Source organism: Acinonyx jubatus, chromosome C1, assembly GCF_027475565.1.
Source record: "Acinonyx jubatus isolate Ajub_Pintada_27869175 chromosome C1, VMU_Ajub_asm_v1.0, whole genome shotgun sequence".
Taxonomy (NCBI): domain Eukaryota; kingdom Metazoa; phylum Chordata; class Mammalia; order Carnivora; family Felidae; genus Acinonyx; species Acinonyx jubatus.
In genome coordinates, this window is record NC_069381.1 from 163,786,665 (window position 1) to 163,811,257 (window position 24,593).

The window sequence follows — 24,593 nt, forward strand, 5'->3', positions numbered from 1 at the left end:
GGAGGATTTTCAGCGCCACACTGCCTAACTAGGAGATAGTTTCTTGGGCCTCCTGAATGTGAGGAGGGTACGAGGGAAACATAAACGGGTAATCTTTTATTCTCCTGAAACACCACCACCGGAAGGACCTGAGGAAAACCCGAGAGGCCTACGAGACGTAGGGACTTGTGCTCCTGCAGCGAGTCCTCGGGTCGGCCGGGGGCTGCGCGCGCCGCGGAGTCCGCCTGCCGGGCTTAGGAAGCTTTAGCCCCGGGGCACGGTCGGTCCGAGCCTCTCCGGGGATTGGGGTGGGGGGGAGAGGATGTGGGGAGCCCCGGGACCGCCGGCCGAAGGCCAGAGGAAGAATGAGGCGGAGTCAGGTGCCCAGGCTGGGAGGCCAAGGGTGCGCCGCGCCCGCCGGCCCCCTCACGCAGCCTCCGGCACCGCGGCTGGGCTGCAGGCCGCGCCCGCTCTTCCAGCCCCGCCGCCGGGGAGGGGTTTCTTGGGACGAGCCGGCCCCTTTCATCCAGGAAGTGAAAGCGACGTCGGGGTCAATGAAAACAAACGGGGAGCCCGGGGGGAAGGAAGGCGGGCGAGGAGGAAGGAGCGCCGGGGCGCGGGAGGGAACAGCCGTGTGGTGGAAGCGCGAGCGGGAGGCCGGTTGCGGTCGTGATCTTGCCGCCACCGCCGCCGCGGCTCGCCCGGGGATGTCTGAGCCCGCGCCTCGCGGCCCTCGAGCTCCACGCGGCGGCCGCCGTCCCGGCCTCTAAGGGCCGCCACGTCCCGGCGGCGCGCGCAGGCTGAGGGCGGCTCGGTGCCGGCGGGGTTGCCCGGGGAGGGCCCGGGCGGGCCGGGAGGGGCTGCCCAAGCTCCGCGCCTACCCCAGCACCGCGGCCGGCGCCCGGCCAGGAGGATGCGCGGCGCCGGGCTCTGAAGCATGGAGGGGGTTCTGTACAAGTGGACCAACTATCTCACAGGTCAGAGGGCTCGCGTGCTCCGAGGGCGGCCGGGAGAGGCCGGGTGCTTGGGCGGGTTTAGGTGGGAAGGCTGCGGAAAAGACCGTTCAGGGGCCCCTCCCTCTGCCTGGCCTGCGGTGACCCTCGCAGGGAACCGGCCCCTTCTGCTTCCGAGGCTAATCCCTAGCTGAGTCCCGTGTTAGATCTGGCGTCTGTAGGGGACGGTTCGAGACTGCGCACCTTCCTGAGGGTGGGAAGTGCGCTTGACCACTTCTTTGCCCCTGTAATAATACTTGTTTCCTCCTGTAGCTTCCGGGACAATTCCCAGTTACTCTGCCCGTGGTGCTGTCTCCATCCTTATTCACACTTAATTCGGCATTTTGCTAATAACTGAGTTGTCAGGGTATAGGAATAGAATGGACCTTGTAAGATCAAGATTTAATTTTAAGAAATCTTTTTTGTATTTCTTTTTAATTTCCTTAGCAACACGGTTTACTTTAAAAGTTCTCTTGTTGAAGTTGTTCAGCATAGAAAGCATGGTTTTCTGGGAAATCGTCCCCAGATACCATTCTCTTAAAAGGTGGTTGGCAATGAGATATCTTTATATTTTGGAATTCAGGTAAGTGTGTGAGAAATAGTGGAAGACAGTGCAACACACAGAAGTGGAAAAGGCAGGTCAGCATCACCCATGAAGTGGGTTGAAAGGAAAGACTCTGAAGAGCTTTGTGTTTCTGTAGAAATGAGAGGCCAGCAGGGAAGGGTCTTTTTCCACGACACCAACAGCCTGGCTTATTAAAAGAGACTTAATTCTGAGTTGCAGTCCCGTCTCTGCCATCATCCAACAGTAAAGACAAGTTACTTACTCTCTCAAGATCTCAGTCTGGGAAGGCCAGGATGAGCAGTTAGTTTATCCTGAAGGGGTCTTCCAACTTCAGAATTCTATGATTTCACCACATTAGACGAAAGGAAATGAGTTTAAAATAAGATTAAATAACAATCATTTCTTGTTCCAGTGTAATAGGAAAATCTTGATTTGCTACCCATTTATTTACTCTGCTCAAAGTACTGAACCCCTTTGTAACTGCATAGTACACTCAACTTGTGTCCACCTGACCTTGTGCAAAATCTGCACATAAACTCTTTAAGGCATAAGCATTGAGCTACAGTTGCCCCTTCCTTCCCTCCTTTTTTTTTTTTTTTTTGATTAATTGGAATGCTAAAGCCCAATTTATAGCAGCAAATGCTTTAACACTTGTATGCATGCGTGCTTTATTTTGCTCACATTAAAATGTCAAACAGATTGTTTCTATAAAGGATATATTTTAGCAGGAAACATTTAAAAACGAGGTAAATATTTTTTCTTAAGCATTTCGTTTGGGCAGTTGTGAGAGCAGTTATGCTGTTTAGTTGAGATATGGTATTAACTTTAAAGACAGTAGTTTCTATGCTTTGATATGCAAATGATCATCTCATGGCACACATTCATAAGCATAGTGTCCACAGTGTCTTGGGAGGAACCACTTATGCCTGCAATAGAGCAATTGGTGATTACTGAGATGAATCATAATTTATTCCTGGAGCATACTGTGGTCTTGGTGGCCATCTTTCTTATCTCCTCTGGCACTGAGCACTGTAGCTACTTGTGCGCTTAACGCTTTTAGTCTTTGCAGAGCGTTTAAGTAAACTGCTAGTATGTGTTGTAGGAGCTTGCTGCAATGAAATCTTTTGTTTGGAAGAATTCAAATTTAAATTTGACTCAGTGGCATCCTGATTATTAATTTTCGTTCATCTTAGGTCAGAAGAATGAGCAGCTGTTTGTACTGGATGATCTTGAAGGAACCTTTCAGTTTCATGACAGTGTTCTTTGAGAATCCTTTGTAGAGAACAAGGATTTCAGTAACATTTGGTAGTTTGAGATAAAAAGAAAGTGTTTTGTTTTTTTTTAAAGAATGCCTATGACTCTTTTTCACAGATATAGCCCTCTGTTATATAAATGTGTGAATCAGTTAGAGATTGTTTTAATTAAATATTTCTTCAAAAATGTGTGTAGAGATAACTTAATTATTTTAATCTATTTAATCATGGTCACCTTTCAAGTTGCTACAAATTGTTTAAAAAATTTTTTTTAATGCTTATTTATTTTTGAGAGAGAGAGAGAGAGAGAGTGCAAGTGGGGTAGGGGCAGAGAGAGAAGGGGACACAGAATCTGAAGCAGGCTCCAGGCTCCAAACTGTCAGCCCAGAGTCTGACACGGAGCTGGAACTCACATACTGAGAGATTATGACCTGAGCCAAAGTTGGAGGCTTAACAGACAGACTGAGCCACCCAGGCACCCCTAAGTTGCTACAAATTCTAAATAAGTCATTTTGCTCATTATTTGTTTTAAAGAGATACTGAATCACAATAATACAGGCTTACAGAATCCCAATTTGTCTTATAGGCACATAGGACCTCGGGTGGCGTGGAGTGTACTTTTACCACCCTGCTTGTAATTTGTTTGCCAAGGTGAATTAGTGTTTGGAAAGATAATGTTTTCATCATTTCTATGCATGCTGATATACAAAATACTCTCGTGGATATATTGCATATCTTTACTGTCATGGATAACGTGTAATATCTCACTTTTCTGGTATTTAATCACTTGAGAAATACATTTTGTTTTAGCACCTGTTATGTGCCAGGCACCATTCTAGGTGCTGGGAATGCAATGACAAGATAAAGTTCATGTACCAAGAGAACTTACCATTTAATTTGCTAGGCCTCATTAGGGGCTATAGTGTTTCATAATAAGAATTTTCCAAGTATTTAAAACTTGTTTTAATTATTTTGGGTATCCGTCTTTCTGAACTGTATTATGACATTCCCTGTTGTGAAATTTAACCTTTTTATGATGACTCCGTGCTGTCATTTCAAAAGTATTACAGGAAAAGCCTTTGAGGAGATAAGTCCTGGGTCTTATCAGCGTGTAAGAATGATTCTCCCATCTGCCACTGTTCTGGCACTATTTGGCCCTTGAAAAACCGAATTGATTAAGCAGATAGTGGGCTACATCTAATGTGACCAGACTGAATTATGATTTAATAGTTACAGAAAGAACAAGGACAGTCACACTGCCTTCAGTGAGGCACCCTGGTCATGGTCACTGTGTTATTAATCAGTGAACTGTTGTAAATCAGTAGCATGCTTGATAAGATTTTAGGGAACACTGAGTTTGGCTTGCAAGGGTGGCAGTTGAACTCTGAGGAAAGCCATCAACCTCATCCTCATCTTTGCCTGAGAGCTAAGTCTATGATAGTTGTGTAATCTAGTCACTGGATAAACACAAATGAAACGAATGATTGCAGTTTCTAGCATTTCGGCCTGAGTTGGGCAACAGCAGTACAAGGAGAGAGGTATTAGGGGCAATGCAGGCTCTCACTATAGTATGCATCTTCTGTGGAAGAGACTATACTTCATTCAGCACCCACTTGTGCAAGGGAATTTGCCGAGGCAACTTGTAAGAGATGGGAAAGTTGCACTGCAGAATTAGAGGGCTGAGTGGCACCTGAGAGGTCACCTTTTTCAATCCACTCATTTTTGAGACTGGGAATTTTTTATATTTATTAAAGTGAAAAGATTGCTTTCAGCTTATCTAACCAAAGAGTTAGAATAAAGCGGGGGCTAGAATCCATGTCTTTTAACATTACATCAAAACCCAACTCTGTTCCCTTCAGGAAAAGGGCAGTCATGTTGCATCCAGTATAGGTTATTATTGAGCATGAGTCTCATGGGTTGTTAATGAGAAGGTTGTGAACCAGATTAAAGGTATTACCCCCTATATTTATGCTGAACTATAGATTTCTCCAGAAATCTTTCCCAACAAAGTGGGATTGATGCAAGAACAATTTCGGCAAGGCTTGGCCATTAGAAATTTCATTGTCAGAATGTCACCTTAGAGCCAAGAAAACATGGATGGCAAATTTTGAAATCATACTTTTCTTTGTGATTAAAGTAATTTCTTACTAATCTGTTATTTATAATCTTTGCAGGTTGGCAGCCACGTTGGTTTGTTTTAGATAATGGAATCCTGTCCTACTATGATTCACAAGATGATGTTTGCAAAGGGAGCAAAGGAAGTATAAAGATGGCAGTTTGTGAAATTAAAGGTAAGTGAGTGCATGGAATTAGAGAAATTTGAAGTTAGGTAAGGAAAGCATTCTTCACTACAATCCAAAAAGAGGAAAAAAAGCATTTCTAGTCAGGTAGGGATCTTCTAATGCTGTTTATTTCCTTAGCAATTAAGAGTGGCACTTAACATTGTTAAGCACAGTTGGTTGGTTTTTTTTTTTTTTTTCCCTCCTTCTATTGAAACTCAAAATCTTAGGGTTAGTTTTCTAATTTGGACCTGAAAAACAATTTTTGTGGTTGCTACTTCAGCGTCCTTATGGAGTCCACAAGTGTTCTCTTTTATACTCATTATAAAATAAGGTATTGTAAAGATAGGAAGCTGAGCTTTAAAGGTGATGAGGTGCGGGGCCTAGCTGGCTCAGTCAGTAGAACATGAGACTCTTGATCTCAGGATCATGAGTTCAGGCCCCACGTTGGGCATGGAGCTTATTTGAGAAAAAAAAAAAAAAAGTTGAAGATTGTAGAGAGATGGGGCCTAAAGGTGTGGTGACGAGAATTGGGAGCAAGGGGCTAAGACTCTCCAGGAGCCGAAGCACCGGTCCCCTGGCTCGAGCCTCTTTTATTTTTTGCAGTTCGTCTGATAACAGCGAGCACATACAACATAGTATTTGGCATCTGGACAGGTCATGCACCTGCAGTGTATTCCATACTGGGTCATGAGTACATCTAGCGCCAGACAAAACAGTCTTATCCCTGGCCTGGTGCCCATATGATGTCCTTCTGGAGAGATGAGCAGTCCCAGAAGCTTTCTGTTCCTTGCTTTCATTTCCTTGCTGCTCTGTCCCTTTCCTTCAGGACATTCTTACAGTGCCTCCAGCTTCTTCTCCAACAAAAGATGATCAGGCAGGCTCTGCAGGGTTTTGCTAAATGAGTCAGTTTTGCTAAAACATGAAGTCAAAGGCATAAAACTCTGGTTCTGAATCGGAGATCAGCTCTTCTGGGTGATAGAGATGCTTTCCTTTTCTTTCAAAAGAGAAGAACTAAAGCAATAGGTCATGCTGTAATTTTCATGAAAGAAGGTTTCATGGACCATTGATTCATTTGTATATGTGGTTGGGTTGTGTGGGGTGGAGGCAGGCAGGGGAGATCAGACAAAATGATAATGAAAAGTACTAAGTTCTTCAGAGAATTGAAGGAAAAACTAAAGCGCTAGAGGAGCCAATATCAAGCACCTGCAGGCCTTTTTCATTTCTCCTCTGTATCTTGAATACTTGTCCTTCATGATGGGTACTTCCTTTGACATGGTGAGTGCTTGGTCACAGCTGTCAAACACTTGAGAGTAATCTTAATGCTCTGTGTATTTTCTTATTTAGATTAAAGCAAAGCAGCAGCTAGTGCATTATCTTATATTTTCCAGGGCCGGATTGCTAGTTTGGTGTAGTTTTGTGGTAGTTCTTAGTACGATTTAGCTATGGAGACAAAATAGAATTTTTCTTTGCTGCACATCTAATTCTTCACATTCGTTTAGGGTTCTTTCCACAGCAGTGATTTATAACTTGGGGTAGATAAGTGTCATGCAGGGAGCTTTCTCCAAAATGCACATAGCTGCCATGTGATTGTAACATGCCCCCTTTAGCTGAGAATTAGTACTGTTCTAATGGAAGGAAGTCATGGCTATCTAAGATACAGAAACACTTCAGCCTAATGTATTGTTATTGCATCGTCCCTGAAATATGTGGGGCATAGTTTTGTTGTTTATTTTAGACAAAAGTACTGAAATGTATACCAATTAAGTATTGGCTTTCCAGGTACTCAGTTTTATATATTTATTTTTAATTGCACCATCATCCCCCATAACTCTTTAGAACTCCTATTTTAGAATTGCCTTATAAACCAGTTTATAAATCACACAAGAAAAGCACAAAGTATGAGTTTTTATTTTTTAAAAAATTGATGGTTTTATCTCATTTTATTCCCCAGATTTGATTCCAAATGATATTTGGTGAGAGTCAGAAATCCAACTACACAGTTCAAAGATTTGCCACCCTTGAGGATATTTAAAAGACTGTTAGTAGCAGAATCCTAAGGCACTTGTAAAATGTTTCAAGATGTGGCAGCATTTTTACTGTTGTTGTTTGTTTGAAGTAATCATTCTATTCAAGAATAAAATACAGAAAAGGGAGCAAATCTTAAATATTCAGTTTGAAGAATGTTTACAAAGTACACACACTTGTGTCACTATCAACCAGATTAAGAATTAGAATGTTGTCAGCCTTTCGGATACAAGGATATTGTCATGTTTCCTCGGCCATTAATCCCTTTAAAAAGTAACCATTAATTTGACTTTTATCACCATAGATAAATATTGCCTACTTTTGAATTTTTATAGATGGAATAAATCAGTATTTTCTTTTGTGTTGGCTCCTTTCACTCAACATTGTGAAATTCATCCATGTTGTTCTGTGTAATAGTAGTTCAGTCATTCTTACTGATCTGTAGTATTTCTGATGTTATAAATATCCCACAACTTGCCTGTTCAGTCTAGTATTGATGTGTATTTTTTTTTGTTTTTTTTTTCTATTTGGGATTATAATGAGTAAGTAAAGCTGCCATAAATATTCTTATTATATCTCTTTTGCTGAACATACATATGCATTTCTATTCAGTATATATCTGGAAGTGGAATGGAATTGCTGAGGCATTGATACTCATACTTTTAGCTTTAACAGAATTAAGGAGAAAATTATTCTTGACACTTGCTAATAAGGCTGACTTTATTCAAGTCTCTCATGATAGGTATAGGGACTACTGCATTGGGCTTTGTAGTAAGGGAGAGAGATTGGGCTCAACTCCAAATATGATAAAGAAAAGTGGGAATTTGCAGCCAAGCAGTAGAGTGGGGGGATTGGTGGATGGAAAATTACTAAGAGGAAACATGAGGGATCAGGGGGCATTCTGGGTAAACAGATTCTTGCTGAAGGCAGGCCAGATATTACCTGGGGGATGTTGGGGCTAGAGGAATTTTTTTGGATATTGAGGGTAATCATATATTGAAGGTGGAGGATTCTGGCTAACTCTGACTTAGCAGAGTTCTTACTAAGATTGGACTCTACAGGGACAGAGAAGGAAGCCCAAGGTCGGGCATAGTCAAGCAGAGGGCTCAGAGGAGCCTGACTGAAGTTTGATCAAGGAGAGAATCTTTGTCACAGGTAATGCCAAACTGTTTACCAAAGTGGTTGTATCAGTTTATTCTTGAACTAGCAGAATATGACTGTTCCAGTTGCTTTGCATCCTTGCCAAAACTTGCATTATCAGGTTTAAAATTGTGAATATTTTTAGTGTATATGTTGGTATCTGATGGTGGTTTTAACTTGTATTTCTTCAATAACTAATGATGAATAGTTTTTCAGGTATTAATTAGCCATTTGAATGTCCTCTTCTTTTGAAGTGTCCTTTCTAGTCTTTGGCCTAATTTCTAAATTGGGCTGTCATCTTTCATGTTGTTTGTGGGAAGTCCAAATGTGTGTGTGTGTGTGTGTGTGTATACATATATATATATATATATATGTATATATATGTACACTATGTATATATATTCCAAATATATGTATATATATATTTTCCATTTGCACACACACACACATATTTGGACTTCCCACAACATGAAAGATGACAGCCCAATTTAGAAATTAGGCTAAAGACTAGAGATACATATATATTTTCCAAATATATATGTGTGTGTGTATATATATACATATATATATGTATATATTTATGTAGTCCAAATGAGTCTTTGTATTGTATCTTCTTCCACTTTGTAGGTTGCATTTTCTTTCTGTTAAAGGTTCTTTGGATAAGCAGAAGTTATTAATTTCAATAAAGTCCAGTTTTTCAATATTTTTAATTAGAACTTTTTATGTCCCGCTTAGGAAATCTTTTTTCTTCTTGAAGGCTTATTGTTTTACCTTTTATATTTAAGTCTGTATTAGGTCTGTGATTGACTTAAAATTTATTTTTATATATGGTATCAGCAGGGGTTAAGATTCATTTTTTTTCTCATAGGGATATTCAGTTGACTGAGTATCAATTATTGAAAATATCAACCTTTCACCTACTGCACTGTAGGAACATCTTTGTCACAAAGCAAATGACCATGTACATTGGGTCCTTTTCTGGACTGTCTTTTGTTTCATGGGACTATTTCTCTATCCTTGTGCCATTATCACACTGTCTTAATTTCTTTAGCTTTATACTTCTTAGTATTTGATGGTCTAAGTCTTCTAACTTTGTTTTTTTTCAGGATTGTCTTGGCCATTATTGGCTCTTTGCATTTCCTTAACACGTTTTAGAATCTGCTTGTAAATTTCCACAACTGTCTGCTGGAATTATGATTGGAATTATATTGAATCTATACATCAATTTGGGAAGAATAGTATTCTTGACAGTGTTGAGTCTTCTGATCTACTAACATGGTGTATTTGTATATTTAATTAGGTTTTTAATTTCAGTAATTTTTTACAGTTTTGCATATAGAGTTCTTGTCCATTTTATCTTGAGAACTTGATGTTTGGGGAGTCTTGTTCTTAAGTTTGTTGTCTTAGGTGACTACTTTGTAGGGGACACTCTTGGTTAATACATCAGTCTTGGTATGTTTAAAAAGGAGTCATCTTATTTTCATTTGTAGCAGCATCATTGGTAATTAGAGCTTTGTTTTCTTTTAAGGTAGTTATTGATACTTTCACTAGTATTAACAAGCAGCAAAAAAAGAGTTACTCTTGGGGCCTTGGGATTTCAGTAATTTTATCTTGGCTTGGAAATCTTTGCACCCATCATTGATTGTTGCATGTTTGTATATTTCACTATCTACCTCTAAGAATGGCCTTTCTAAATAGAATAATAAGCTAGCAAAGCTTTTGTGGCACTTATTTGCCATAGTACATCTGGTCAATATTTTTGGTAATTAATCATATAAATTAGGGCTTCTGCCAGACTTGCAGAGCCCCTGATAATTTGGCTCAACTCAGCTTGTCCAATTGTGAATATTATTACTATGTAATATAACACAAGGCTTTATTTACTCCTGATACCCTCAGTACATATTATGTTTATTTCCTCATCTAGGCCTTTTTTAATGCAGTTTTTCTCTTAACTAAATCCTACTATTGTCAAATCCTTCTTCAAGAAGCCTTATTTCCCACCTCCTCTCACCTTTCTCCCATCTTAATTACACATGAAGTCACTGTACCAAAGAGTTCATCATTTAGGTGTTTTGATTATTTTTGTTGTGTCAGTTTGTTTCCTTGGTTAAATTGTCAGCTCTGTTAGAGCAAAGACTCGTTTCTTTCTCCCCTTGTGTCTTCCCCCTCTACCAGCACTTCTCTGAGCTGAGTGAATACTTCTTGATTAAGGACACTGTAACACAAATTTATTCTTAAAACGACGATTGAGGATTGGCTCAGTATAATTCTTGGTTAGTTCTCTTTTGTCAGAGTATCAAGGTGGGGGTTGGTTTAGGAGAGGAGGAGGAGGAGGAGGGGGGTGGGAAAGAGGAGAAGGTCTCCAAAATACTCACACTTTCTAGGTGATTGTGATGTGCCCCTTAGTTGAGGGCTGCTGTTCTAATGGAAGATGGCCATAGGTACATTTATTCATTTATTTATTGTGCTGCTTCTGTATGCTAGGCACTATCCTAGGCTTGGAGGATACTAAGACGTAGAGTCTGTTTTCAAAGAAATCAGTAAAAAAATGTGTGGTAAGTGTGACAGTGCGTGTGTATTTAAAGTAGTATAGGCAGCCCCAAGAGAGGGAGTTTTTAGTTTTCATTGCTGTTTTCTCTTCCTCTTGCCATCACCACTTTAGCACCTCTGCCAGCATGAGTAGATGTGAGAAGGTGGTTTTGAGGGTGTCACTAGATAGCCCTTTAGGGAAAGTCAATGCCTGCATCTTGAATCTCAGTTTCTTGTTGTAGGTGTCTGTAACATCTAATACTGCGTAAGAGTGATTGTTTGATTCTCCCCAGATTACTTAAGTTCATGACTGTATTTCTCTTGTGTTTATCATCATAGTCCATTCAGCAGACAACACAAGAATGGAATTAATCATTCCAGGAGAGCAGCATTTCTACATGAAGGCAGTGAATGCAGCTGAAAGACAGAGGTGGCTGGTTGCTCTGGGGAGCTCCAAAGCTTGTTTGACTGATACTAGGACTAAAAAAGAAAAAGGTAACTATAAATTTTTCTTTGGTGGTGAGAATATTTTCTTAAACATAAATGTTAATTGTCTTGTCTACTTTTAGGAATCTAGCCTCAAGAAATATCAGAAATGTAGATGAAGATTTACGTGCATGACATTCATCATAGTAAAAAAACTTGTAAACAATGCAAAAATTTAAATTTAGGGGAATGGTTCAGTTACCTCTAGGCTAGAATAAGCTGCTATGTAGCCAGTAAAATGTTTACAAGGAATTTTAATAATGTGAGAAAATGCCCAGTGTTAAATGATAATTGTAGAAAAGCAGGATTCAAAATTACATATCCATTCATTGGCCAGCTCAGGAAAGATCTATGAAATCAGTCAAGTTGTTACCTTTGGAAAGGTAATTTGTGAGAAGGAGACTCACTTTTTACTGTATATACCCTTTGGTACCTTTGACTTTACCATGTTCATATATTGCCAACTCCAAAGGATTAAACAGAAATCAAAAGCAAAGTAAATAATTTATGGTATTAATTCAACCGTATGCAGATACAGTGCAAAAATAATAAAATAATTTATGTCTTGGCAGTGAGTTTGTGGTTTTGATTTTTCTTTTCTATATATATTTTTTGACTTTCTGAAAGTTTTCATTGAGTGTATATTACTTTTTATAATTAAAAAATGATAGAAGTTATTTAGATTAGTGACAATGACTGAATTATGGGTATTGAAAATGAAGGTCCAGAATTGAATTTATAATCCTTGAAAAACATATGAAAGAACATCATGCATAGAGTATGGCTACAGGTAGGATAAGAAGGAATGGAAATTCATAATAGCCAAAAGATAAAAACAACCCAAATGGACATAGACAAAGAAATAGGTGAACAAAATGTAGTATTATACATACAATGGAATATTATTCAGGCTTTAAAAGGAAGGGAATTGAGACACATGCTACAATGTGGGTGAATCTTAAAAGATAAGTGAAATAAGCCAGTCACAAAAGGACAAATACTGTATGATTGTACTTACTAGCATACCTAGAGTAGTCAGAGTCACAGAGACAGAAAGTAGAGTAATGGTTGAAGGGGCTAGGGTGTGGGAAGATGACAGAGTTCTGGAGATGGATGATGGTGTGGTGATTGTAGGACAATGTGAATATACTTAATGTCACTGAACTATACACTTAAAAATGGCTAAAACAGTAAATTTCATTACATATTTTGCACTGTAATTGAAAGAAAAGAGGGAATGGACTTAAATTTGAGTAGAACCTAATTTAGGCTAGGTCAAATAAGCAGATAGAGCTTGTTTGGTCCACTGTGGCCAGAGTTGCTTTGTGGCTAGTGTCACTAGCCACTGACTAGTGGCTCAGGGAATATGGAAAAACGCCAGGATCTGCTACATGTATTTTTCCTTACTTCTGCTGTTTATATTTCTAGTTTAGAATGAATTGTATGGCTGGATGTTTAGTGTGTCTGGACGTATTAAATAAAAGAAAGTAAGCTCTTAATAAGACAATTATGAAAACAATATAATGTGAAAATGAAGTTATGAAAGGAACAGAAGAAAGCACATGTTTAATACAATAGTTTTAATGACATAAAAATTAAAAACTTCTCTGCGTTAAAAGGTACAATAAAGAAAGCTGAAAGAGCAGATAGAACTGGAAACATACTTGCAGTATATAGGACAGGGGAAAGATTGCTATCTTTAGTGTGTAAGAACTTTTATAGATTAATTTGTATATTATTAAGAGAAAAACTGAACATCAAAATTGGAAAAATATGTAAAGGACAGAAAAGACAATTTACAAAAGAAGAAATATAAAGCACTTTTCAAATGAAGAATGAGCAATGGAATGGAAATGTCCTGTATAAAACATCCAGTGGTCATCATCTTGCATCTGGAAATTAATCTACCTAAGCTTCATGTCAGACATATGACTTCCATTTTTCCCCAATTATTTGAAGAGAGGGTATTTCCTCAATATCCTTGTATCTGTTTCCAAGGGCCCACACCTCTTAAGCTATAGGTATTTATATCTATTCATATAGGTATTTATTATCTATTGCATTACTTTTAAATGATTCCATTTTGTTTTATTGCTGAAAGAATATGAAAACAATCTGACTGAATGTTTATATATATTCCTTTCAGAGATAAGTGAAACCAGTGAATCTCTGAAAACTAAAATGTCTGAACTTCGTCTCTACTGTGACCTCCTAATGCAGCAAGTTCATACTATCCAAGAATTTGTTCACCATGATGAGAATCATTCATCTCCCAGTGTAGAGGTATATATACAAAGATGATCCCTTCATGTCTGATTATGCTTTGTAATACACTGGTGGGTGAGGTTCTTCTCATAAGGTGGCAGAGAAGCATTTTCAAAATGAGCTATTTTTAGCTCTTCTGGGCAATCCCTACTCGAGACTCTGGAAATCTCTAGGATCTTCTAGATTGTATCTGTGCAACCAGAGTAAAGCAGGAAGCAGCACACTGCCCCAGGGAATCAAGGCTTATTTAATCAAGGGAATCAGCCAATCTGATAATTTGGAGGTTGGGGTGGGGAAGAAGCATTCCAGGCTTTGTTCTTTGGGCTAGCTGAATGAATCATTGGACAGCTGCTCTTCTCTTTCTTTTTGTGACGAGGTCCCAGTTTCTGTGACTCAGAGTTGATAACTTAGCTTTGTCAAATAACTTTTTAAAAAAGTCCTTCTCAGAACAGTAATGCAGTAATCAAATTTCGAATTTGTGGGACCTGGCTATGAAATAGGTTCATACTTTCTGATAAAGGAGGACCAGCGGGCCCTACTGTTCTCTGGGTGAAAAGCCAGCATGGTTCCCAGTCACCTTTTACCTAACTTAGGAGAAACGGGACAAGAAATTTTCCTACTTCTGTGGCCTTCTCCTGGTGGGGAACAATCTTATGTGAGGTCATATTTAGTTGTAGGTACATTAGACCCTCAGGGCACTCACTGTTTCACCACAAGCTCTCTGGAGGTGGGTGCCCTCACATTTGCTCCAGCGGCTCAGTGACAATATCAAGGACCTGGTCTTGCTCCAGCCTTTCACTCTGCCATTCTTGGTGTGTTGGATTTGCCCCCTTATGTGCAAGGCCAAGGTCATACAGAGGCAGGAGGCAGTGGGGTAACCAGGGTGGAAAGAGACTTTCTTAACTTGCTGTCCTGGGCTTTTATCTGGGAACAAAAGTCCCAGAAACTCCTTAACAGACTTCTCATCTTTTTTTGTCTGGGTCAGTGGAAATTAAGAAATCTCAATATTTGACAGAGGGTCATGGAATAGCCATGAGTGGCTTCCACCAGTCAGGAGAATGGGTTTGGAGTAGATATGAATTGTGCTTGCCACTTAGTAACGCTCAGGGTGTTCTGCTGTGACCACCTTCAGAATTTTGATACTTAGAAAATTACTGTTTAGGTTAGGTTTATCTAAGATAAATTTTTGGATATAGTTTTTCAATATGATATTTGGTTTAAATGCAAAATTTATTTTTTCATGGAATCTAATTTCGTACACTGTTTGCCTGATAGACATTTTTTATTTATATATTGCTTTAATTGTCTAAGGTAGTATATTTTAAATAGATTTGCATGTAACCTAGTAAGGTGTCTGTTGTTAGGTAAGGTTTAGTTACGTGATTATAATGTGCTGCATGATTCCATATAATTGTGGTTGAATCTTTTCAACTCAGTGTGTAATTTTTCAGAACATGAATGAAGCCTCTTCTCTGCTTAGTGCCACATGTAATACATTCATCACAACGCTTGAGGAATGTGTGAAGATAGCGAATGCCAAGTTTAAACCTGAGATGTTTCAGCTGTCCCATCCGGATCCCTTGGTTTCCCCTGTGTCGCCTTCTCCTGTTCAAATGGTTGGAACTTGTTTTTCTTCCAGTGATGTTGCATTTTTGTTTTTGTTTTTGTTTTTGTTTTTAAAGATGGAAACTGGCAGTGGAGGGAAATGGTCAACAGATAGAATATTCTGTATTGGAGCCTCTTAGCTCTGTGGGCTCAGCATGTGCCAAGGTCCTGTCCTCTTCCCTTGGAGGGACTGTGCCATTTACCCCAGAGTGCCAGAAATATATTATAATGCTCTGTGGGTGTTGTGACACAGAAAAGGTTGGGGACAGTGCTCTACTCGGTAAAAACATCACAATGGGGTGATGTTTTACTCACAAAGGAATAAAATTAAGCAGATCTTTAAAGGAGTTTGACAGGGGTTTGAAAGAACATGTTACAGGGAAAACAGTATTTTATAGTCCATATTTGGACTTGAGCCCTCTGAGTAGGCAAGTTACTTTTTTTCTCTGGACCTCATTTTCTTCATCTATAAAATAAAAGGTCTTCTCCATCAGCAGGTCATTGCAAAGGAGCTGATCTGTGTAATGCAGGTGCTTCATGTCAGTTTCTTTCGTTGTGATCGTTCTGAACGATTACCCTTTGCCAGGGGTGGTGAACTCCTTGTCCTTTCCAGGTTAATAAACTTGCCCAGGCAAGCTGTAGGGAACTCATAGGTGAGACAGAGTCTGATGAGACTTTACATTTCTTTCATCCAAGTGTTTTCGGGAGCCCTTTTATAGAAGGAACAATACCACTTGGCTACTACTTTAGCAATTACCTGAAGGCATATTTGTTAGGAGAAGGAATTGGGTACAACTCATTCCGAGGTTCTCTTAACCACGCCAGCCAATTTAGTTATATGAGATTTAGTAAAGATTATTACCTACGTTTATTTAGATCATCATTTTCTTTTTTTTTTTAATTTTTTTTTTAATGTTTATTTATTTTTGAGAGAGACAGAAAGAATGCGAGTGGGTTAGGGGCAGAGAGAGAGGGAGGCACAGAATCCAAAGCAGGCTCCAGGCTCTGAGCTATCAGCACAGAGCCTGATGCGGAGCTCGAACTCACAAGCTGTGAGATCATGACCTGAGCTGAAGTCGGATGCTCAACCGACTGAGCCACCCAGGCGCTCCTAGATCATCGTTTTCTAATCAATGTATGGTGGGCTAATAATGTCCTCTGAGACAGGTATACTATGAAAATGAGTTTTATGGGCAGATTAGTTTGGGAAGTTCTAAATGGGTCTGTCACTGGACATCTTAGAATCTCTTTTATGATAATGTGTATTATGAATCTCTGAGGAGAGGTGGTGTGCATTGTTTCTGAAATTTATTTGACAAGTGAACCCTTCCTGTGTATTTTTAAATAACAGCTCACAAGACTGTGGTGTTCAGTAGAACATTTTGACAATATTGCCTTATAACACAACTGTAGATACGTTATGAACTGTGAGATAACCTGTATGGTTGAATAACAAGAAAAGGTCTTTTGAGGTGGGTGTATATATAACACTGTGTTCCTGAAGTTGATATATAAGGTGTCAAATACAGACTTCACTACAAATACTACTATGTTTGACCTTATAGAATCAAATGCAGTAAAGCCACCTCAAAACTGCCTGTTTTTGTACTGAATTTCTGAGGAAAATGCCTTCTGTTATAAATGCTCCATAGTCCAGAGAAGTCATATGTGTATTTTATGCATAAGAAGCAATGATAACTGTTTCTTTTAAACCAAAACTTTTTATCAGTAGCAATGTTACAGGAAATCCAATAGGTTAATCTAAAAAATACTGGTTAGAGGCTGTTTATTTTTCCTTGCTTTGCCATTTTACTTCATACATAAAGCAACAGTTGTGGCTTATGAGAATTAGTTCTGGAGACACAGATGGAAAAAAAGGTCAGTCTTTGTGGGAAAATATATATATTTTTAATAATATGAGTAAATGGGAAATAAACCTGAAAGATTTGAGAATTCTAAAACTATTAAAACTCATTGTTAAACTACTTTATGTAGCTAATATCACTGTGTCCCTCTTAGAATAAATTTGCATTCAGTCTTATTTCAGGTCATAATGGAAGTTCAGAAAATCATCATTTTGACTCCAGACTGAGTGATAATTGTAGTGGGGATATCATTGGATTAGTAATCCCGAAGGGAGTGACTTCTGTTAAAGGAGATGTTAATGTCCATTTGTATCTTAATGTCAATCATATTAGATGTTCTGGACTACAAAATGGGTTGGTCATATCTGTTATCATTTCAGCTGGGATTTCTCAGAGCTATTGTTGGCTTACATTACAAATACAGCAGCCACTCTTATTTACATAACAGACTTTAGACTTGGACTGGTAAGACCCTTGAGCCCCTGCATATAAATACAAAAGCAACCTGTAGTATAAACTGTGCTTTTCTGCTACCTTGCTAAACATTGAAATAATCTGTTTTAATTGGTGGTCTCTATTTTTTTGGTGGAGTCATTGGATCTTTTAAATTGTGTTTAGTATTTGTCATATTTATTAACACTCTGGTCATTCAGGTTTTTTAATTTTTAAAATGTATGTTTCAGAGACTTGAGACTTAGGGTTCTTCTGAGTTCTTAAAAGACTCAGATTATTAATGCTATCTTCCACAAAAACCACACTTTAGAACATCTGTATAACAGCTACCTGAATAATGAATTACAAAGAGAAGCTTTGCTACCAGCCTCTTTTCCTGGCCTTTAAGAAAAAGAGAGAGGAAGATATTTATTAGAATACTTTCTGGCTTGCTAGATACTGCTTTAAATAGTATGATTTTTTTGGATTAGTTATATATTTTTAAAATATTTTTATATACATGCACTCACATATGCACACATATATATGATATATATGTTATGTATATGATGTAAAATTTGGTTTTTAGTATTGAGAAAAGAATCTAGCATGTTTTTGATAGGTGTTGAGAAAGATTCCAATTAATTGTTATTAGGGACAAAGCTTGACATTGTGCTAATAGTGTTGCTTGAGTCTGTAAAAAATAAATATCTTGGCTAGTCATCTTTTTTTGTGTTAATTATGATAATGATAATAAGAGCTGTATTCTACTTCGCATACTAATTATGCTTATTTTATTTTAAATTTCTAGATGAAGCGTTCTGTCAGCCACCCTGGTTCTTGCAGTTCAGAGAGGTAAAATAATCTTTTCTTTTAACCAAGTACTCTCAGAAATTTACCTACTTAGGGAAATTCTTTGGGCCTTTAATGTGAAGTAGTGTGGAATGGAAACTCTTTTTGAGCAGAGCTTGGTTCTGATTTGCTCAGCATTATATCTCTTAGTTACTAGTTTAGGGCCTGGTCCTAGTAGGTAGTCAGTGAAGATAAAAATGAGTGGATGAATTAACCAGCAAGGTAAGCACCTTGCCGACTATTGTACCTTTTTTAGATGTTTGAAATTATATCAAATGATGGTAAAAAAAATCCAGTTTTGAGGTGAGCTTAGACTCACTTTACTACAGCTTTTTATAGTCACATATTCATGCTGATCTGTTGTTTATGAATTAAAGATCTTACTGAAAAGAGAGAAAAACCAATTGATATTTTAAAGTATATATGCATATGAACACATTAAGACATTCGCCTTCTAGATAGATCTCGCCAATATCCCAGGTTATTAAAATGTTCATTATCTTAGTAGATAATAGTCTTTCAAGTTGCCCTAGTTGTCATATTTGGTTCTTCGGAAAATGATGAAATTGTAGTGACATTAGCTTTATTTCTCTATGTTAAGAATAACTGCCGGGGCACCTGGGTGGCTCAGTCAGTTAAGTGTCCCGACTTTGAATCACATCATGATCTTGCAGTTCGTGGGATCCAGCCCCGCGTTGGGCTCTGTGCTGACAGCTTGGAGCCTGGAGCTTGCTTCAGATTCTGTGTCTCCTTCTCTCTCTGCCCCTCCCTCATTCTCTCTCTCTCTCTCGTTCTGTCTCTCTCAAAAATAAATAAACATTAAAAAAAATTAAAAAAAAAAGAGTAAGTGCGGCACCTAGGTGGCCCCAGTTGGTTAAGCATCTGACTTTTGGTTTCTGCTCAGGTCATGATCTCACACTCATAAGTTTAAGACCCATGTCAGGCTTTGCACTGATAGTGTAGAGCCTGCTTGGGATATTCTCTCTTTTCCTCCCTCTCTGACCCTCATGCTCATGCTCTGTCAAAAAACAAAAAACAAACAAACAAAACTCTTAAAATAACTGTTAACTGAGCCCTTACTGTTGTTTTGTCACTGCCCCCCCCCCACCTCCATGATTATGTAATCTGTGATTGGACTATTATGTGCACAGAGTCCAGTGATGAATATATGTATCCAGTCCTGTCAGGGAATAAAGAGTTTCACTAGCTGAATTTTCCAGAAAAATAGAAGCTTGATTCCTTTTATAAACTTTCATTTTTATGATAGAAATTTTTCTGAACTGTATTTTATCTTTTCTACCTAATTAGATAAAATATAATTAGAGTTAAAAAAAATTTTTTTTCGTAATGAATCAAGATTATCATTAAGAACAGTAATGTTGGGTTTTTATACAGTGGTAGCCAAGGTGCTGTTGAGTGGTGGTGGTTTATTTCTATATTAAATATTTTAGATTGACTTGTCTACTTTTCTGATTTTCTAGACTGTTTTTTAAAATAGTTTTTACGGCCTCCATTTGCCACATTTATTTGTTCTTGCTGCTGTCAGTGAGTTGACCTCTAGCATGTTCCTAACCTACTTGCCCACCCCCTTCATTCTGCTGTTTTTGATGATATGGATTGACACTAGATTCATGCACTTGTGTAGGTCATAACTTCTAGTTTTCAAACATTTGTTAACCATCTGGTATATCTAATGTCTTGGTGGACCCTTCTGTATAAAAGAAGTTGCTTCATGGTTCCCCCTTTCCATTTAATTCGGCTCAGAGGCCATATTCTTCAGGTTACCGGCTGGATTGTGAATGATTTGACTTGCCTGTGGCGTGACCTTTGAAGGAGTCAAATGTTGCTAAAATAGAACTTTGGGCATAAAAATAGTTCTCTTTCATTTGAATAAGTCATGTAAAACTACAGGTAAGTTCAGGGTGTTATCATTTGTTTAAGGCCTTATGATGCAATGCTTTTTATTTAATTTGCAGGAATAGCCACTCTGTAAAAGAACCAATATCTACACTTCACCGACTCTCCCAGCGACGCCGAAGAACCTACTCAGATACAGACTCTTGTAATGATACTCCTCTTGAAGACCCAGACAGTAAGTTAAATGGGCCCTCTCTCTTTCTTTGGCTTATTCCCCCAAATTGTGGTGGGACTCTATGTGTGTTGTAGTCAATGAAGGACACAGACAGTGAACACTGTCTTTTCCCTTTAGATTAATTCCTTAATTCAGAGCCAGGCAAATAGCACACAATCAACAGAAGCTCATAATATCCTCCTACAGACACCTTTATTATTAACTAAGAAGTGCTGAGTAACTGTGTAAATGCCATAGCTTAGATTAATATGTATAACATCAAACTGTTTTCTTCCCACTATATTTTAGTAATCTCTTAGTAATGTTCTACTCCCACTATATTTACATTAAAAAAGCGTTTTAGAACAAAGCATCAATTTTGGTTGGGATTCTAGGGGAAAATAAAGGCAAGTTCTGAGTGCAGAGAAAAAAAAATCGGTATTATTGCTTAAATAATTTGAAATGGCCAAGGAAAATAATTTTTTCTGGTGGTGGTGGTGAATTATGGTAGCATTTATTCCTATGCCCTTTTCTCCTTTTTTCTTTAAAGAGCAGCATCCTGTGATTGAATACTTTAGGCAAGGTTTTATGATTTAGGTTAAAATTTATTTTTCTCTTCCAAGAAAAAGCTTTGAAAATGTGTCAGAATATCTAGTTAGACAGTAGTGACCATGATTTCCAGTGAACACAAATAGAGTCTTATTATTACAGCTCTATTAATATACTTTTGCTTTTCGGGGTCTTTACTATTGCCCATGAAGCATGTGTGATGGAAATTACATAGAGTTCCTATTTGGGGGGCAGGTTGTGTTCCAGGAGTTTGTAAGTCTGTTGTTGGGAACAGATTTTATTTCCCTTGTGGAAATGGTGTGATAAGTGGTGTTTAGATTCTTTAGGTTGTCTAGAAGAGCTCAGCTAATTCACATTGATTAGGATAGAATTGTTTCACTGAACCAGAAGGTTAAACAGGTTTAATTAGAGGAGAGTGTAGAGTTCACGAAAATGGTGGAGGTTGGAGAGGGCCTGCTGCCCATTTTCAGATTTTTAGGAGTTGATGGCATCTTTTTTTTTTTAAGTCCATTTTCTTCACAGAACTATTTATTGACATAGAGGACTACTCTACACTCATTGCCATTTTTAACTCAAGTTGAGGAAATGGGTAAAAGAAATGAAGGAAGGAAAATGGGTGAGGGTGGGAAGGGGAAGGGAGAAAGTAACTTTCCTGGGCCAATTTAGTACAACTTGAAAGAGATAAGAGGAAGAGGGTTAGGGGTTAGGTGTGGGAAGAAAAATTACTGGGGGCAGGTAATGTATATTCTGATATACCTTGTTCTTTCTGCCTTGTATACATGACCCTTTTAATCTAGAGCCCATGAAAGAGCTCTATATGCTGCCTTGTACTTTTCTCTGGATGCAGCTCTTTTTTACTTTATGGGGATCATTTTTATTTGTGACAGTGAAAATAATTTTTTTAAAGCTAGCCATTTTTCTTTGCTCTCTTTTTAAGCACGCTGGTTTTGAATTTTTTTTTTAAGTTTATTTATTTATGAGAGACAGACAGAGAGCAAGCTTGTGGGGGAGGGGCAGAAGGAGAGGGAGAGAGACAATCCCAAGCAAGCACCATGCTAAGTGCAGAGCCTGAAGCAGGGCTCAGTCTCATAATTGTGATATTATGACCTGAGCCAAAAATCGAGGTGGATGCTTAACAGACTGAGCCAGCCAGGCGCCCCTTAATTTTTTTTTTTTTTTTTAAGTAGGCTGCATGCCCAGTGTGGGACTTGAACTCATGACCCTGAGATCAAGAGTCGCATGCCCTACCGACTGAGTCAGCCGGGCACCCCTGGTTTTGAATTTTTGAAAACAATTTTTATAAGTTCTGAGTATGCATGCCTTATTCCATGTAGCATTCCCTTAGTTAGCTGCTAAGGAGTGTAACAAAAGTAGTCACACATATCTGCACAAACATACACACATGCATACATATTTATATACATACATGTGTCTCAGTTCTCTAGAACTTTTTTTAAATTGGGAAGTGTAGCCTAGGTCAGAAGTTTTATCCTTAGGTTTCCTTCTATTTGTCCTAAAGTTTAGTGTCTCAGTTAGTTGACAGAGCAGAGACTGAATTACTGTTCTTCTTTACAAAGTACATGTTTTACAGTTGGGTGGTCTTAGTCCGAAGCCTTTATCCCCAGATATTCTTTTCCTTGAGAAATAAAACTGCTTCTATTATTTATTAACTGGATTTTTAAAAATTATAGAAGTAATAAATGTTTATGGTAAATTCAAATAAATATGTACATATAAAAGTGCAATTGTTTTGCAACAGGGCCATGCCAGTGTGTTTAACTGTATTCAGTCGGAACTGCAATGATAGTTCTGTCAGCTGCATTCCAAGTGGAGATATGGGACCTTTCAGTGTGAAATACCTTGTCAGCTCTGCTCAGAAAGTCTTGTGGTAAAAAGAGCAAACCTGAATTAGTCCTAGTTCTGTTACCAGTTGGGTAATCTTGGGTTAGGCATGTAACCTTTTTGGGTCTTTTTTTTTTTTTTTTAACCCTAGAACACAAGGAGGATACGGACAGCATTAAAACAAATCAGGCCTGAAAAGCAGTTGGTTAGCTAAGAAAGACTACATTCAGTTCAGCACATGTTTATTGACTACCCATTACATGCCAACCGTGGTTCTAGCAGTGAACAAAACCGTCTCTGCTCCAGATAGCTTCATAAGTTATTTTGTTAACTCCGAAGCTTCTCCTTATGACTGCCAATAGTGGGAAAGTTAGATTTTTCTCTATTCAACAGTCAACCAAAAAATTAGTAGGAAGCTGAAGGAATTTCATGTCCCTGAGTAGGAAATTTAAAATTGTTTTTTTCATAAAGAACTGGAGTTATATTGATAGGCTGTTTAACCTTTTAATTTATCTCTGAATAGGACCTGTTCACTGTTCAAGAAATACACTTAATGGAGATTTGGCATCAGCAACCATTCCCGAGGAAAGCAGACTTATGGCCAAAAAAAAATCTGAATCGGAAGATCCTCTTCCATCCTTCTCTTCCTGAGGAAATGGAAGTGTCCAACTTCCTCTAAGTATTGCTATGCAAAAGCTGCTGTAATTAAACTATGTTCTAGGGAGTAGTTTTTCCCTTAGGATTTCTCTGCACTTTATAGAATACTGTAAAACAAACAAACAAAAAAACAACCCACATACCTTTGAAGTGTATTTTATCTTTATATAGTTTATTTGCAAGAGTATTTTCCTAATAACTTCACAGTATGAATGTGCATCTTTTTTTTTTTTTTTTTAAACAAATGATGGTGTAACATTTTGACATCCATAAGGACAAATGTAGATATTTTTCTAAAAAACTGTGAGGGACTGACAGCTTAGTCAGGGTGTATTGTAGCTTATAAACATGAAATCTTATAAACATAAGGTTTCAGTTTGACAGACGTGTGATATGTAACTTGTGCCATGGACCAAATGGTCACTTTACCCCAGCTAAAAATGAGTTACGATAGCAGCTTGATGGTGATTCTATTGTATTCTTTTAAGCAAAAGGAGACATTTAATATTCCAAATATTTTTAGCCCAAATACCATGACACATTGAGGATTTTTTAACAACCAGACTGTGCTGTCCTTCATATGTGAAGTTGACACTACTGATTTGTCAGTACCAAATGTTGGGTTAAAGTATTTAACTTTTATTTATTTATTTTTCTGTTGCATCAAAAAATGATTGCATCCTGACTTTTATGACCTACCAAATTTAAGATGTGTATACATTTGTTATTTACATTGTTCTAGAAAAGAGGTTAATGTTGTAGTGACCTTGCTCACTTACACCAGAGAAATAAACGCCTTTCAATGGAAGAGGATTTTAGTGCTTTTTTCCTAAAATAGACATTAAGCTGCTGTTGTAAGGTATTAATGTTTGCAGCTCTTTAGACTATCTAGAGACATTTTTTATTTATGACTATTTATACAAAAAAGGAATTCTGTCAAAGTGACCACTCTACATCACTTGAGAATGGCATTATTTAATTAAAGAACAAATAGCATTTTTTGGTAGTGCCTGTCCATACCTATTGTCAGTGTTTGCCTTGTAAACTGTTTTTTTAAAAAAATTCACTTTGGAGTGATGGTTTTGTCCAAGGTCTTGGATGAGGAGCACTTTAAAACAAACTGGTTTGGTGTTTTTAAGTTAATCACATGTTTAATAAATATATGGTTTTTGCATTCAAA

The 24,593-nt window shown here is 38.2% G+C and overlaps 1 protein-coding gene across 1 annotated transcript; it reads left to right on the forward strand.

Annotated features, from left to right (window-relative positions):
• The first annotated feature begins 561 nt into the window (after positions 1–561).
• On the forward strand, positions 562–24,593 carry PLEKHA3 (pleckstrin homology domain containing A3). The gene is made up of 8 exons (XM_015086754.3): positions 562–956; positions 4,964–5,080; positions 11,108–11,263; positions 13,401–13,537; positions 14,971–15,135; positions 18,233–18,276; positions 20,250–20,365; positions 23,280–24,593. The coding sequence occupies exons 1-8, from the start codon at positions 917–919 to the stop codon at positions 23,405–23,407; spliced, it is 903 nt and encodes a 300-aa protein (XP_014942240.1). The 5' UTR covers positions 562–916; the 3' UTR covers positions 23,408–24,593.